This window comes from Pongo abelii, chromosome 2 (assembly GCF_028885655.2).
Source record: "Pongo abelii isolate AG06213 chromosome 2, NHGRI_mPonAbe1-v2.0_pri, whole genome shotgun sequence".
In the NCBI taxonomy this organism is placed as follows: domain Eukaryota; kingdom Metazoa; phylum Chordata; class Mammalia; order Primates; family Hominidae; genus Pongo; species Pongo abelii.
The window spans coordinates 96,739,812-96,756,398 of NC_085928.1; the positions used below are offsets into that span (position 1 = coordinate 96,739,812).

General features: G+C 41.0%; 2 protein-coding genes across 2 annotated transcripts in view; one reads left to right on the top strand and one right to left on the bottom strand.

The window, feature by feature from the left end:
* ARF4 (ADP ribosylation factor 4) overlaps nt 1-16,587 on the top strand; it is a 25,890-nt gene continuing 9,303 nt past the window's right edge. Inside the window, 3 exon segments of the mRNA NM_001131824.1 lie at nt 1-314; nt 12,822-12,902; nt 13,281-13,390. Of these exon segments, the coding sequence (NP_001125296.1) occupies nt 248-314; nt 12,822-12,902; nt 13,281-13,390 (258 nt within the window). The 5' untranslated portion in view covers nt 1-247.
* Nucleotides 13,840-16,587, bottom strand: part of PDE12 (phosphodiesterase 12) — a 27,135-nt gene continuing 24,387 nt past the window's right edge. Inside the window, exon 3 of the mRNA XM_054552014.2 lies at nt 13,840-15,047. Within this exon, the coding sequence (XP_054407989.2) occupies nt 14,851-15,047 (197 nt within the window). The 3' untranslated portion in view covers nt 13,840-14,850. The remainder of the gene's footprint in view (nt 15,048-16,587) is intronic.

A 16,587-nucleotide genomic window follows, 5' to 3' on the forward strand; every position in this document is an offset into this window, starting at 1 on the left:
GGCACAGCCAGAGCCTAAAGGCTAGAGCCGGAGCTGCCGCGCCAGTCGCCTAGCAGGTCCTCTACCGGCTTATTCCTGTGCCGGAGCTTCATCGGCACAGCGGCCAGCGAGACGTTCCTGCCTCCCTCTTTCTTCCTCCGCTGTTTCTCTTCTCTCTCGTTTAGTTTGCCTGGGAGCTTGAAAGGAGAAAGCACGGGGTCGCCCCAAACCCCTTCTGTTTCTGCTCATCACAAGTGCCACTACCGCCATGGGTCTCACTATCTCCTCCCTCTTCTCCCGCCTATTTGGCAAGAAGCAGATGCGCATTTTGATGGGTGAGTGAGGGGCTGCCAGTCGAGGCGGGACCTGGGAAAGGCAGGGTCTCCACAATTGGGGTGGCCTCTGGGCCTGTTTTTCCCTCGGCCCGCTGTGGTGGGGGAGGGGCGCCGGGTCGGGGGTCGGGAGGAATTCTGACGGGGGAACAATGGAGCGGAGGGTGAGCGATTCCCCCCCTCCCCGATCTGTCGCCAGACGAGACAGGGACAGGGCTTCGGGCAAGATTTCTTTCTGGACTTGGCTTTTTCTCCTTGATCTTATTGAAAGCTGGACAACATTGGGCAGAGATGTGGGGAAAGCCAACTCTGGGAAGCAAACCCTTGGCGAGGCCCTTTCTGGGGGTGCTAGCTGCATACCTTCTTGCCCGGGTGTGGATAGCGGTCAGGAGGGAGGCAGAGCAACTCCAGCCTTTTCCCTCCCCCTCTGCGTTTCGTGTACAGTCCCTGCACACTCCATTGGTATGTGAGCCAGCGGCCACCCGGAGCCTGGAGCCGCCCGGGGCAGGAAGTTGCGGTGGCCAGGGAGCACCCAGGAGCACCCAAGGTTTCCGAAGAGTCTGGAGTCCTTAGCGCTCACTTTGTTAAACTTAGCCTTGCGCTGGATTCCGTTTCAAGTTTTTCCCTCCTTGTTAATCTCATTCTCCGAAAACTGAGCTTATCTTCTGTTTCTTTGGCTATTTTCAAAAACTTTAAATGTGTTTGGTTTATTCTCCTAGGTTTTCGAGCTTATTTTTAGCTGGCCTAAGGTCTAATGCAAAAAATTTTAGAAACGAATTTTTAAAAAATACCTGATAAATTTTCAAGTAACTGAACTGAACATCATGACGCTGAATTTTATGGTAGCCTTGTTAAGTAGTAACTACAATTTTTTTTAAATTTCTTTTTAGAAAATTGACTTTTTAAAAACTACTTTTTAGGGGGCGTGTTTTTGCTCAACTGAGGGAGAAGGGCTGTCAGTTGGCTGAAGTAAGCAACCGCTCCCGGTTACTGTGAGCCGTCTACATCACAGCTGAGTTCCATGGACTAGAATAACGCTGAAAGAAGCCCCTCTAACTTTGAACGTTGAAACTTGTTGGTTCATTAGCTTGTTTTCTACCGGAGGAGGTTTTATTTTCTTTTTTTTTTTTTGGAGACGGAGTTTTGCTCTTGTCACCCAGGCTAGAGTGCAGTGGCTCAGTCTCGGCTCACTGCAACCTCCACCTCCCGGGTTCAAGAGATTCTCCTGCCTCAGCCTCCCGAGTAGCTGGAATTACAGGCATGCAACACCACGCCTGGCTAATTTTTTGTATTATTAGTAGAGACGGGGTTTCACCATGTTGGCCAGTCTGGTCTCGAACTCCTGACCTCAGGTGATCCACCCACCCAGGCCTCCAAAAGTGCTGGGATTACAGGCGTGAGCCACCGCGCCCGGCCGGAGGTTTTATTTTCGAGCTGTGCTACCATCAAAAGCTTGGAAACACAAGCTTCTGTAATATTTCAAGGTATATAAAGAGTAATAACATATACATTGGCTCATGTTTATTTTCCTCTTAGCGTACTTACATTTTGTGAATCAATTGTTTATGATTCATTCATAAAGTATTTTCTCTTTCAAAGTTTCTTAGATTTCCTTTGTCAAGAGGACAGAATTATTTTAGGAGGGCAAGCATATTTAAGTTTTAAGTGGCTGAAAGTTGGCAGTCTGAAAAAGGATCGGAAGTTAATGGGAGGACTTCGGACTGTGATAAATGAATTTCCAGTCTGTTCCTTAAAGAGATTTAACAACATATGGTTATGTTCCAGAACACATAGTATATTGGTCTTTTTACTGAAGATTTATTGTAAATGAATTGCTATTTTTCATTTCATTAGTCTTTTGTGATTGATGAAAGTATCAGAGGGGCAAGGAAGATAGAAGTATGCTACCAGCATTTTCCTATATTTACGATATTGGGAGGCATTTCCCTCCACCCCAAAAAATGATTCGAAGAAAGTGGGAGAGAAAAAATATTTAAGTTTCTGCATTCGTGCGGAGGATTTAGGAGTTACTTGTTTTGAATGTTTTATTACTCAGGCATGCTATTGTTTTGCACTTTAATTTTGGGATAATCAGTTTTCCTTGACTAAAAACACTTCAGTCACAAGATCAACATTTATGGTAACTCATCAAAGGAAGTATCAGCGTACAAGGGAGATATGTGCATGAACAGGGAAAAAGGTGGTTTGGAAGTTTGATAATTCTTACATTTTTCTGTCTGGCTTTATGAGTGACTGACAGCAAAAATAATAGATCACTTTTAAAGTGTCTGCCCCTTTCAACTGTTGAAATTATTAGTTAATGTTTTACATTAGTGTGCTTCTTTTTTCTTTATAAAGCTTAGATAAGATTCATGCCCTCCTGAGTCAGTGTTTTTTTCAGACTTTACCATTTTAAAGTATAAAGGAGATAGCAGTTAGCTGATGTGTCAGGTTTGCCAAACTGCTATGCAGAAGTTTTAAATTTAATTTGTACACCTGCTGTTCTTCCAAAAGTTCAAGTAACTTTAAAAGATATTGGAAGTTAGCTTGTAGTTAACCGTAATTAAAAAACCAACAGAGTGTATCAAATTTAACATCATCTGAACTATTGATTGACAGAAGTTATGTACTAGCTATAAGGGGAAGTTATGCAAGTGATGATATTGCCCATACCGCTCATGTTAGGAAGCAGTAGCTTCTGGTCAGGTGTGGTGGCTCACGCCTATTATCCCAGCACTTCGGGAGGCCAGGTTGGGAGGATCACATTGAGGCCAGGAGTTTGCGACCAGCCTGGTCAACATAGCAAGACCCCATATCTATTTGAAAAAAATAAAGCAATAGCTTCTGTATTTTATTTTGTTTATTTTTTTTGAGATGGTGTTTCAGTCTTGTCTCCCAGGCTAGAGTGCAATGGCATGACCTAGGCTCACTGCAACCTCTGCCTTCTGAGTAGCTGGGATTACAAGCGCCTGCCACCAAGCCCGGCTACTGTTTGTATTTTTAGTAGAGACGGGGTTTCACCATGTTGGTCAGGCTAGTCTCGAGCTCCTGATCTCAGGTGATCCACCTGCCTTGGCCTCCCAAAGTGCTAGGATTACAAGCATGAGCCATCACACCCAGCCAGCTTCTGTATTTTGTATATCTTTTTAAAATAATTATTTTTTTTCCTTTTGAGTAGCTGAGACAACAAGGACATGCCATTAGACCTGCCTGGCTAATTTTTGACATTTTTTGTAGCAAGAAGGTCTCACTATCTTGCCTGTTCTTGGGCTGAAGCGATCCCACCACCTTGGCCTTGAAAAGTGCTAGGGTTAACAGGGCGAGCTACCGAGCCTGGCTGCATTGTCCTATTTTAAGTCTGGTTTCTGTATCTTGATCCATGATAAGATATAATATTGTTAAGTGAATCCTTAAATTATGTATATATCCAAAAATACTAATGTGTTCTGCAGAGGAATTACTAATTCTGATCTCTTTACTTTGAACTTTCCAGTTCTTGCCTGTTGAAAAGCTGAAAAAGTGTTACTTTTAAAAAGTTTGCTGATACCAGTGTAGTGTAGTATGCCAGTGTAGTTCTGTATTGTCTTGAATGTGACTTTGGTTTTGGGGGTCTAGAGATGTTCAGGAGAAAGGATCCTATATTTGTCACTTTAAAAAATATTACCAAGCTAAAGAGTGGTGTTTGATATTTGTTTCTTAGCATATTTTGTAAATCCATCTATTTATGTAATTTTTATATTTTTTTCCTCCTGATTCTAAAAGTAGTATATGTTCCTTCTGTTACATTTAGAAAATAGGTAAAAGAATAAAGTGATAATAACCTATCTGTAATTCCACTATTCTGTCATATTTACTCTCAGCCTTATTTTTATTTTTATTTTTTGAGACAGGGTTTTGCTCTGTCACCCATACTCTGGGGCACATACAGGTGGCATGATCATAGCTCACTGTAGCCTTGAACTCCTGGATTCAAGCAATTCCTCCTGCCTTAGGCTCTGGAGTAGCTAGGACTACAGGCGCCACTATGCCCAGCTGATTTTTAAATTATTTTGTAGAGAATGGGGGTCTTGCTCTGTTGCCCAGCTGATCTCGAACTCCTGGGCTCAAGGGATCCTCCTGCCTCGACCTCCCAAAGTGCTGGGATTACAGGTGTAAGTTACTACACCTGGTACATGCTCAGCCTTTTAAGAGGAAGTTTTTGTTCCTCTAAAATTGTAGTTGTGATGTTTAGTTTTGTGTCCTCTCTTTTTGATTTAGCTTATAACAAGCATTTTCTCAGGTTATTGGTTGAACATATAACTGCCAGCCTTTAAAAAAACAGGCTCTTCTGATTATGTGAATATAGGAAACAGAAAAGGCAAAAATCCTGTTTCATGCCACTGGCTGATAGGTACAGCCATCCTTAGATGCACCCTTTTGCATTATTATAGTAGTGCAATAGGCTGTCAGAAACTTTGATAATTTGCTGCTAATTAACTGATAAAAATGTAGATGTTTCTCATCCGTGCGTAGAAGCAGAACCTAAGTTCACATTTTTCCATATACCTGGTGGCCTCAGTTTCAGTTTGGATGATCAAGCGTCTGATGAATTTGATAAAATGTATTTGAGATGGCGTTTCACTGTGTTACCCAGGCTCAAGTACAGTGGTGCAATCTCGGGTCACTGCAACCTCCGCCTCCCAGGTTCAAGGAATCCTTCTGCCTCAGTCTCTCCAGTAGCTGGGATTACAGGCCCCGTGCCACCATGCCCGGCTAATTTGCATATTTTTAGTAGAGATAGGGTTTCACCATATTGGTCAAGCTGGTCTCGAACTCCTGACCTCAGGTGATTCACCTGCCTCACTCTCCCAGAGTGCTGGGTTTACAGGCATGAGTCACCATGCCTGGCCAAAACATGAAGATGCAGTATGTCCACCAGAAAAACCTAAAGGCAGGATGGCAGTATGTAAATAGTATTTGAGGTCTCTGGCATCAGAACTAGGTTTTTTGGTTTTGGCTTTTTAGAAAATTTTTAAATAAAAAAATCGAGATATAATACATATACCATAAAATTTACCCTGTTAAAGTGTACAGTTCCGTGGGTTTTAGTGTATGTATTCACAAAGTTGTGTAACCATCACCATTGTCTAATTCCAGAATTTTTCTTCATCCCTCAAAGAAACCTGATACCCATTAGTAGTAATTCCCATTCCCCTTTCTTCCCATCTTCTGGCAGCCCGTAATCTGTTTTTGCAGCCCGTAATCTGTTTTCTGTTTCTATGGGTTAATCTATTCCGGATGCTTCATTTAATGGAATCATGATTTATGGCCTCTTTGTCTGGCTTTTTTCACTTGGCATGATGTTTTCAAAGTTCATTCATAATGGCCGGGCACGGTGCCTCACGCCTGTAATCCCAGCACTTTGGGAGGCTGAGGTGGGCAGATCACGAGGTCAGGAGTTCGAGACCAGCCTGGACAACATAGTGAAACCCCATCTATACTCAAAATACAAAAATTAACCGGGTGTGGTGGCAGATAGCTGTAGTCCCAGCAACTCGGGAGGCCGAGGCACGAGAATCCCTTGAACCCGGGAGGCAGAGGTTGCAGTGAGCTGAGATCGTGCCATTACACTCCAGCCTAGGCGACAGAGTGAGACTCACAGAAAAGAAAAGAAAAAAGTTCATTCATATTATAGTGTATATTAGTACTTCATTCTTTTCCTTTTTTTTTCCTGTTCATTAAATTCACATAAGCACCTCATTTCTTTTGATGGCCAAATAATAATTACATTGTATGGATAAACCACATTTTATTTATCCATTCATCAGATGATGAAAATTAGGTCGTTTCCATTTTCTAGCTCTTCAACATTCATGAACAAGTTTTTGTGTGGGCATGTGTTTTAAATTCTCTGATAAATACTTAGGAGCGGAACTGTGTCATGGTAACTGTCTTGAACATTTTGAGGACCTGACAAACATTTCCATTTTACATCCTCGTTTACATCCCCACTAGCAATATATGAGGGTTCTAATTTCTCTGCAAGACTTAGGTTTTAAATGTCTGTTCTTCTGTTTCTGTGATTGTGGGGGACATTTCTGGACATTAAATGTGTCATCTGAAAAATGAAAGGTTATTGTGAGGATTAAATTCCAAAAATGTATAGAATCACCTACTATGCTTAGAATGCAGTAAATATTCAATTTTAAATTATTATTTAAAATTATTATGCAGCCTGGGCACCATGGCAAGACCTCATCTCTACAAAAAAATTTTAAAAATTAGCTGGGCATGGTGGCGTTCCCCTGTAGACCCAGCTACTGGGGAGGCTGAGGTGGGAGGATTGCTGGAGCCCAGGAGTTTGAGGCTACAGTGAGCCATGTTTGCACCACTGCACTCCAGGCTGGGTGACAGATCAAGATCCTGTCTCGAAAAAAAAATGTATACATATATATACACACACACACACACACACACTTATAATTATGAAGGTATATTTCAAACTTGTAGATAATTTGAAAGATAAAGGAAAACATGAAAAATCTTATCTATCTGAAAATACTCTTTTGTTTTTCCAGTCTTAGTCCTTTCTGCAATATTTTTTTCTCCCTCAAAGTTGAGATCATTGGATCTAACCTTTTTTTTTTTTTTTTTTTTGAGACGGAGTCTTGCTTTGTTGCCCAGGCTGGAGTGCAGTGGCATGATCTCGGCTCACTGCAGCCTCCGCCTCCCGGGTTCAAGCGATTCTCCTGCCTCAGCCTCCCAAGTAGCTGGGATTACAGGTGCCCAGCTAATTTTTGTATTTTTTAGTAGAGATGGGGTTTCACCATCTTGGCCAGCTGGTCTCGAACTCCTGACCTCATGATCCACCTGCCTTGGCCTCCTAAAATGCTGGGATTTCAGGGGTGAGCCACCGTGCCTAGCTGGATCTAACTTTTTTAATTTAAAATATAAGTATTTCTTGCTGCCATAATTATGGGCAAAGGTTTGTTTTTTGGGGTTTTTTTGTTTGTTTTTTTGAGATGGAGTCTCGCTCTGTTGCTCAGGCTGGAGTGCAGTGGCACGGTCTGGGTCACTGTAACCTCTGCCTCCTGGGTTCAAGCGATTCTCCTGCCTCAGCCTCCCAAGTAGCTGGGATTACAGGCGCCAGCCACCACGCCTAGCTAATTTTTGTATTTTTAGTAGAGACCGGGTTTCTCACCATGTTGGCCAGGCTGGTCGCGAACTGCTGACCTCGTGATCCGCCCACTTCAGCCTCCCAAAGTGCTGGGATTACAGGCGTGAACCACGGGACCCGGCCTTGTTTGTTTGAGACATGATCTTGCTCTTTTGCTCAGGCTGAAGTGCAGTGGTGTGATCATGGCTCACTACAGCCTTGATCCCCTGGGCTCAAGGGATCCTCCACACCCGGCTAATTTTGTATTTTTAGTAGAGACAGGGTTTCTCTATGTTGGTCAGGCTGGTCTCTAACTCCTGACTTCAGGCGATCCACCCGCCTTGGCTTCCCAAAGTGCTGGGATTACAGGTGTGAGCCACTGTGCCCTACTCACACCTGGCTAATTTTTGTATTTTTTGTAGAGACAGGGTTTTGCCATGTTGTCCAGGCTGGTCACAAACTCCTGAGCTCAGGCGATCCACCTGCCTCAGCCTCCCAGCATGCTGGGATTACAGGTATGAGCCACCATGCACAGCTTCCCAGCAAATTTACTTTTTCTTTTTTAAAGATGGATCTCGCTATGTTGACCAGGCTGGTTTCAAACTCCTGGACTCAAGCGATCCACTGCCTCAGCCTCCCAAAGTGCTAGGATTACAGGTGTGAGTGACTGCCTGGCCAGCAAAGATTTCTGAGGTAGTTTTCCTGCTATAGTAACACTTTGGTCAAAGTGCAGGTCTAGTTAAGGAGAACAAGTATTCCAGTACATCTTTAAATACAGTTGCTTGTTTCTGGACATGGAGGGGAGGGAGAACATTGCTGGGCTATACAGATTAGTCTTATCTGGGCTAGTTGAAAATTGGTAATATTTTTCATTTTGTGGAGAAATTTCATTGCCAAATATTGCAACATTAAGGAATACGTAAGAAATGACTAAAGTGGCTCAAAATTGTTGGACCAATATGTTTTTGAGTAAAGAACTATAAGTTTTAAGTGATGACTGTATATGTTTAATTCGTGCATTAAAGCTTATAAATACCTTTTTAAAAAACTCTTAGTTTGCATTTATACAGCATTGTTATTTTTGATACAACTGCATAAGATACATTCTGTATTGCTGTGAGCCATTAAACTGTTGTCTTGTAATTTATATTTAGAAAATAATTTGTGGACACTTAAAAGTCATTATGGGTGCATTATTTTTTCCCCTTGAATTCTGGGGTGACCTAGAAATGGTTGCATGATTTTGTAAACACTTCCCTTTTTAAAAAAGTAAAATGAGTATGTAAAATATTATATATTTAAAGCCCTCAAGCAGTCATCTTCAAAAAGATACATCAGGAAATGTAAACAGCCCAACATTTTAATAAAAAAAAAATCTACTTGGACAATTTTTTTTCTCTTTTCATAAAAGTAATACCTGTTTTTTGGGTAAAAAAACTCCTATCAGTAGAGGAGCAAGGAAACTAATTATTCATACAGTATTCATACAAGCACATATAAAACCTATTAAAAGAAAACTTGGATTACCTACGTGCTTTTGTATAATTTAAAATGATATAATCATGATTTGTCTTGGATTTCTTCCATTCTTTGTCAATATTTTTGGATTTACTTTTTTTTTTTTTTTGAGACCGAGTTCCGCTCTTGTTGTCCAGGCTGGAGTGCAATGGCATGATCTCGGCTCACTGCAACATCTGCCTCCTGGGTTCAATCGATTCTCCTGCCTCAGCTTCCTGAGTAGCTGGGATTATAGGCATGTGCCACCACATCCAGCTAGTTTTTGTATTTTTAGTAGAGACGGGGTTTTACCATGTTGGCCAGGCTGGTCTCAAACTCCTGGCCTCAGGTGATCCGCCCACCTCAGCCTCCCAAAGTACTGGGATTACAGGCATGAGCCACAGTGCCAGGCATTACATTGTTTTTAAATGACAATCTGAGGTCCAGTTGGACCTCCAGTGATAACTGGCAGGTACCATAGTTTTGTGTGTGCGTGTGTGTGTGTTTCCTAATCAGCGTCTCAGTTTCAATTCTGACTTGGCTTAATCATATTTGAACTTAAAGGTTAATTTTGGTTAACTTAAAAATCTGATGCTTTCAAGAGACAGCTTTGTTGAACCATTTAAAGATCCAGTTGTTTTTTGCCACCCCCCTTTGTTTTATATCTTGTTACTAAAGATGCCAAACTTTAATATAGCTCCTTTTTATGTATTTTTTAGAATTATGTTTTCTGATCTTTTTGATAATGTTCCATGCTCAAAAAATAAAACACTTGTATAACAGTTGGTTTTTATTATTATGCTCATGAATGAGGGCTTGATGTGGGCTGATCACACTGACTAGTATTTGGGAAGGAATAAACCTGTATCCGAGTACGAAGTGGGGAACAGGGTTTTACAGGACAAAGGAATAAAAGGCTTGAGTCTCCAAAAAGAACTTAAAGTTATTCTTGGTAGGGTACAGAGTAGAAGGGGTTGTTAAGAGGGTAGAAGGAATCAGAATTGCCTGTAACCTTCAGTTCTCTTTTGGACTAACTGATAAAAGATAGACTTACTTGCACAGGAATGTAAATTAGATAAGTGAGATAATTTCAGCTCTTTTTTAACTTACTAGCATTGCTTTTATGTGCTAAGTCATGCTTTGATTTAAATATTAAGAAAGTGTCCTTGCTGAAATCAGTACTCGATTGAATCGATACAAAAATCTGTGATAAGATAAATCCAGGCGGCCAGATATGATATCCTAAGAACAATGATAGATTCAATGAGGTTATTAGATATTGATCTTTCATTTGTGAGGGCTTTAGCAAACACTGCAGAATATTCAGGTTTTGAGAGAATTATACCTACAAGCATTTAATTTGTTCTTCACTGTCACCCTAAAAGGAGGTATAGCCTCTTGTTCTAGTGTGGATTTTTTTTCACAAGCAAACACATTCCTCCCTACCTGTACTTCCGCTTCAAATGAATCATTTTAAGAATTTAGGCCGGGCACAGTGGCTCACACCTGTAATCCCAGCACTTTTTTGAGAGGCTGACGTGGGCAGATCACCCGAGGTCAGGAGTTCAAGACCAGCCTGGCCAACATGGTGAAACCCCGTCTCTACTAAAAATACAAATTAGCTGGGGTGTGATAGCACGTGCCTGTAATCCCAGTTACTCGGGAAGCTGAAGTAGGAGAATCGCTTGAACCTGGGAGATGGAGGTTGCAGTGAGCTGAGATCGTGCCATTGCACTTCAGCCTGGGTGACAGAGTGATACTCTGTCTCAAAAAAAAAAAAAAAAATAGAATTTAGATATTACTTATATTGTAGATGAATGTGATAGGGTCTTTTTTTTATTATTATACTTTAAGTTCTAGGGTACATGTGCACAACGTGCAGGTTTGTTACATATGTATACATGTGCCATGTTGGTGTGCTGCACCCATTAACTCGTCATTTACATTAGGTAATGTGATAGGGCCCTTTTTTTTTATTATTATTATACTTTAAGTTTTAGGGTACATGTGCACAATGTGCAAGTTAGTTACATATGTATACATGTGCCATGCTGGTGTGCTGCACCCATTAACTCGTCATTTAGCATTAGATATATCTCCTAAAGCTATCCCTCCCCCTCCCCCCACCCCACAACAATCCCCAGAGCGTGATGTTCCCCTTCCTGTGTCCATGTGTTCTCATTGTTCAATTCCCACCTATGAGTGAGAATATGCGGTGTTTGGTTTTTTGTTCTTGCAATAGTTTACTGAGAATGATGATTTCCAGTTTCATCCATGTCCATACAAAGGACATGAACTCATCATTTTTTATGGCTGCATAGTATTCCATGGTGTATATATGCCACATTTTCTTAATCCAGTCTATCATTGTTGGACATTTGGGTTGGTTCCAAGTCTTTGCTATTGTGAATAGTGCCGCAATAAACATACGTGTGCATGTGTCTTTATAGCAGCATGATTTATAGTCCTTTGGGTATATACCCAGTAATGGGATGGCTGGGTCAAATGGTATTTCTAGTTCTAGATCCCTGAGGAATCGCCACACTGACTTCCACAATGGTTGAACTAGTTTACAGTCCCACCAACAGTGTAAAAGTGTTCCGATTTCTCCACATCCTCTCCAGCACCTGTTGTTTCCTGACTTTTTAATGATTGCCATACTAACTGGTGTGAGATGGTATCTCATTGTGGTTTTGATTTGCATTTCTCTGATGGCCAGTGATGGTGAGCATTTTTTCATGTGTTTTTTGGCTGCATAAATGTTTTCTTTTGAGAAGTGTCTGTTCATGTCCTTCGGTGATAGGGCCATTTTTATAACACAGGTTAATCAGACTTTGGTTTTCATTTTGGCACATTTAATGATGAAATGGATTTAAGCAGGGGTAAAATTGGCTTCATCTTCCTTTATTATCATTATAAGGTCACTAGGACATAGTTATATTAGGTTCATTAGAACATAGTTACACCACTAGGACATAGTTATATTAAGTTCATTAGAACATAGTTACACCACTAGGACATAGTTATACCAGTGTATTTTTACCCTTTAGCATCAAAATCTGTTACCCAAATTTTACTCTGTAAATAAGAGAAAATATTTTTACAAATCTTAAGATAATTCTTTATTCACTTGTTGTGTTGTCTGAATCAACTTCTAATTTGTGTTTTTAAAAATGGTAGTAGGCTGGGCACGGTGGCTCATGCTTGTAATCCCAGCACTCTGGCAGGCCCAGGCTGGCAGATCACTTGAGGCCAGGAGTTTGAGACCAGCCTGGCCAACATGGTGAAACCCCATCTCTACTAAAAATACAAAAATTAGCTGGGTGTGGTGGTGGGTGCCTGTAGTCCCAGCTACTCGGGAGGCTGAGGCAGGAGAATTGCTTGAACCCGGGAGGTGGAGGTTACAGTGAGCTGAGATCATGTCACTTCACTCCAGCCTGGACAACAGAGCGAGAGTACGTCCCCCGCTCCCTTGCCCCCCCCGCCCCGCCCCAAAAATGCTGGTAGTTAATAGAATTTAATTGGAAGAGATCTTAGATGATCTGATCCAGTCCCTTTCTTTATGGCTAATTTCTCTGGCCTCAGTGTCCTAAAGTCACTCAACTAGTTTGTCACAAAGCTAGAGATCAGAGCGTAAGTCAGCTATATACTTGTTTCCTTTTACTAGTACATGCTGTCTCTCGGTCTAGAAAGAAGAATGGAAAGGCTTTCTGTAGGAAGTGTTGCCTTTGGGAATCAGAAATAAGATTTCATTTCTAACTCATTTAGAAGTTGTCTTGAACAGTCAACTTCTACTTTTGAACTATAAATTTATTGTAAAATTATTTCTTGGAGTGTGCTTTTGGTCTGGATTTTAAATCTATAATGTCTTTTTCTAGTTGGATTGGATGCTGCTGGCAAGACAACCATTCTGTATAAACTGAAGTTAGGGGAGATAGTCACCACCATTCCTACCATTGGTAAGAAAGTTTACAGATGACTTTATATCATGATGATATGTTGTAAAGTGAAATATATACCGTCTAGTTTTGAGATTGTCTTTTTGTTAAGCGTGTTGATTATCTTAGAAGTACTTTTAAAACAGGCCAGGTGTGGTGGCTCATGCCTGTAATCCCAGCACTTTGGGAGGCCGAGGCGGGTGGATCGCTTGAGCCCAGGAGTTCAAGACCAGCCTGCATAACATAATGAGACCTTGTCTCTGTTGATGTTTAGGTTTAAATATCTTTTTTTAAATATAAAGAAGTACTTTTAAAACACTATCCTAAGAAAATTCCACAATAAAAGGTTTTATTTTCTTAATGACGCTGCACAGCGGTCATTTTTGTTTTTCTTTGTAGGTTTTAACGTGGAAACAGTAGAATATAAGAACATTTGTTTCACAGTATGGGATGTTGGTGGTCAAGACAGAATTAGGCCTCTCTGGAAGCATTACTTCCAGAATACCCAGGTAAGGGATACTGTATGTTTTTATAACTTTTCTCTGTGGGTTTCATGCTCTAAAGTTTATATTAGTATCTAGTATTTACTTGGATATTGGTGTTTACTATGAGTTGGCATTTGTCTTATCACCACTTCCACATTCTTCAGTGGACTCTCACTTATGCCTTGAAGGCTAACTTACATAGGGTGGAAGAGTTGTAAAGCAATTACGGTAAGTGTTTGGAAGATGGGGTGGGTGCTGGTGTACTTCTCATGAATGAATTAGGTCTCTTATCCATAGTTCTTTGCTTTCCATCTTAGTTTAGAAAGTAAGGTCTGTATAAACTGTCATTGTAGTTTCTGATGAATGTAAGGCAATTTGATAGTCCTTTGTTTAGCCCAGTTACTTGTTTACTTTATTAAATACAGTACGGTCTGTTCACTGCATTGATTTGCAAGATATTTTTATATTGCCACATAGTATGTATATATAATACTGGCATGGAAGAGACTTTAGTGATCCTGTAGAACAGGAGTTCTCAAATTTGGGGGTGGCATGTAAGAATCACATGGGGAGCTTTGAAAGTCCCAAGACCTGGATCATCCCCTAGACCACTTGAATCAGAATCTCAGGGGATATAATCCAGGTACAGTAGTGTTTCTTAAACTTTAATATGCATATCAATCACCTGGGTATTTGTTAAAAATACACATTGAGTCCATAGGTCCTAGCTAAGGCCTGAGATTCTGTGTTTCTAGCAAGTTCTCGGGTTGTGCTGATACTACTGGTCTGGTATCTTACAGCACAGCACTATTGACATTTTGGGCTGGGTTATTCTTTGTTGTTGGGTATGGGGAGGGCTCTCTATGTGTTGTAGGTTGTTTAGTGGCATCCTTGTCCTCTACCCACTAGATGGCAATAGCAGCTGCCCTCAACTAGCAGCCAAAAATCTCTCCACACCTGCAAAATATCCCCTGGGGGCAAAATTGCTCCCTGCTGAGAACCACTGTTCTAATCTAACTCTCTTACATATGAGGAAACTGAAACTTGGAATGACTTACCCAAGTCAACTTGGAATGACAAACCAAAGGAGAGTTTGTTCTCACTCTACCTTTGTTTAACCTGGTCCCACCTCGATTGTTCTTTCTACCACCCAAGGAATTTCTTGTCAGTTTTTGTTTACTACTTAAGTTAGTAATTTTTTTTAAGTGTGATATCACTGCCACTTTATATGTTTAAGACTTGCAATGTCATCTTGTTATCAACCTCTTAAAACATTGCATACAATGGGGTTTATTGCCATCAGGTGGCAGTGAATACCCTAGGTGAGTGGCTGGGACAACCAGGTTTACATAGTGTGTCATATTAAATAAGTGGTATACTTTTTTATTTAAAAACGAGAATGTCTTTAGGCCAGGCGCGGTGGCTCACGTCTGTGATCCCAGCACTTTGGGAGGCTGAGGCGGGCGGATCACGAGGTCAGGAGTTCAAGACCAGCCTGACCAACACAGTGAAACCCCGTCTTTACTAAAAATACAAAAATCAGCCGGGCGTGGTGGCACGCACCTGTAATCCCAGCTACTCAGGAGGCTGAGGCAGGAGAATCGCTTGAACCTGGGAGATGGAGGTTGCGGTGAGCCGAGATTGCACCATTGCACTCCAGCATGGGCGACAAAGCAAGACTCTGTCTCAAAAAAAAAAAAAAAGTAGAATGTTTATGATCATCAATATAGCTGTGACTAGAAAAGATATTTGATACAGAGGCACATGCTTTAAAAAGCTTCCTTATGGAAAATGTTAAATACAAGGTAAACATTCCTTATCCGTAATTCTTGGGACCAGAAACCACTGTTTCTGATCTCAGAATTTTGGGGGTTTTGGAATTTTGGCATTGTACCCAGTTGAACATCCTAAATCCAGAAATCCAAAATCTGATATACTCCAGGGAGTTTTTCCTTTGTTATGTTGGTGCTCAGGAAGTTTTGGATTTGGATTTTTGGATTAAGGAAATTCAATCTGTACACATACAAATAGAATAGCATAATAAACTCACATGTATGTATTATGCAGCTTCAGTTACTAGGATATAACCAGTGCTGTGTTGTTTGATACTCATCTCTAATGTGCTCTACCCTTTAGACTGGTTTTTTATTTTTTTTGAGATGGAATTCTCGTCCTTTCACCCAGGCTATGGCGCAATCTTGGCTCACTGCAACCTCTGCCTCCTGGGTTCAAGCGATTCTCCAGCCTCCCAAGTAGCTGGGACTTCAGGCATGCGCCACTACACCTGGCTAATTTTGTATTTTTAGTAGAGACGGGGTTTCACCATGTTGGCCAGGCTGGTCTCGATCTCCTGACCTCATGTGATCCACCTGCCTGGGCTTCCCAAAGTGCTGGGATTACAGGCGTGAGCTACTGCGCTTGGCCAATATATTTTGAAAGAGTTAGATATGAAGTAAAACCTTGCTAATCCTTAAGCCTGATAATTCTTGACCAAGGGTAACCCTGGGTTTATCCCTAGATTTGTTTAGAATGCTTTGTAATTTACTTTGCATTCTTAATTTGAGATGAGACCCAATTCTGGCCTCTTTGGACCACCTTAGAATTAAAAGTCCAAGTACTACTTCCTAGGGAGTTCATGCTAGCTGGGGAGAGCTTTATGTGTTACCTAACAGAATCAAAGCTAAGCTCTTAGCTTGCATTACTGATCAGTTCTTCTTGCTATAAAATTTAAAAGAAACTATAGCTTTAACCATGTTTCTAACTTATACTAACAAACCATGGCACAGTGTGTAGTAAATTCCTCTTATGAGATAATTCCAACTAATTTGCCATTGTAAATAAGCAAATATTTGTCTTTTAAAATAATCTCATAGCAGCTGGGCTTATCTGTAGAATCCTAGCTTTTCTTCACTCTTGATTCTAGGCTTTTCCAGGAAGAAAATAATTAGGGATTAATTCCTAAAAGAATTCTTCTTTTCAGTAATGTTACTTTGGGACTGATAGCATTATTTGCATTTTAAAACAAGTAAAGGCTGGGTGCAGTGGCTCATGCCTGTACTCTCAGCACTTTGGGAGGCTGAGGTGGGAGGATTGCTTGAGCTCAGGAGTTTGAGGCCAGCCTGGGGAACATAGCAAGACCCCGTCTTTACATTTAAAAAAAAAAAAAAAAAAAGGAAAGTTAGTAGTCAAGATAAAATTAGGTCCCTTTTAGGGGCATTACC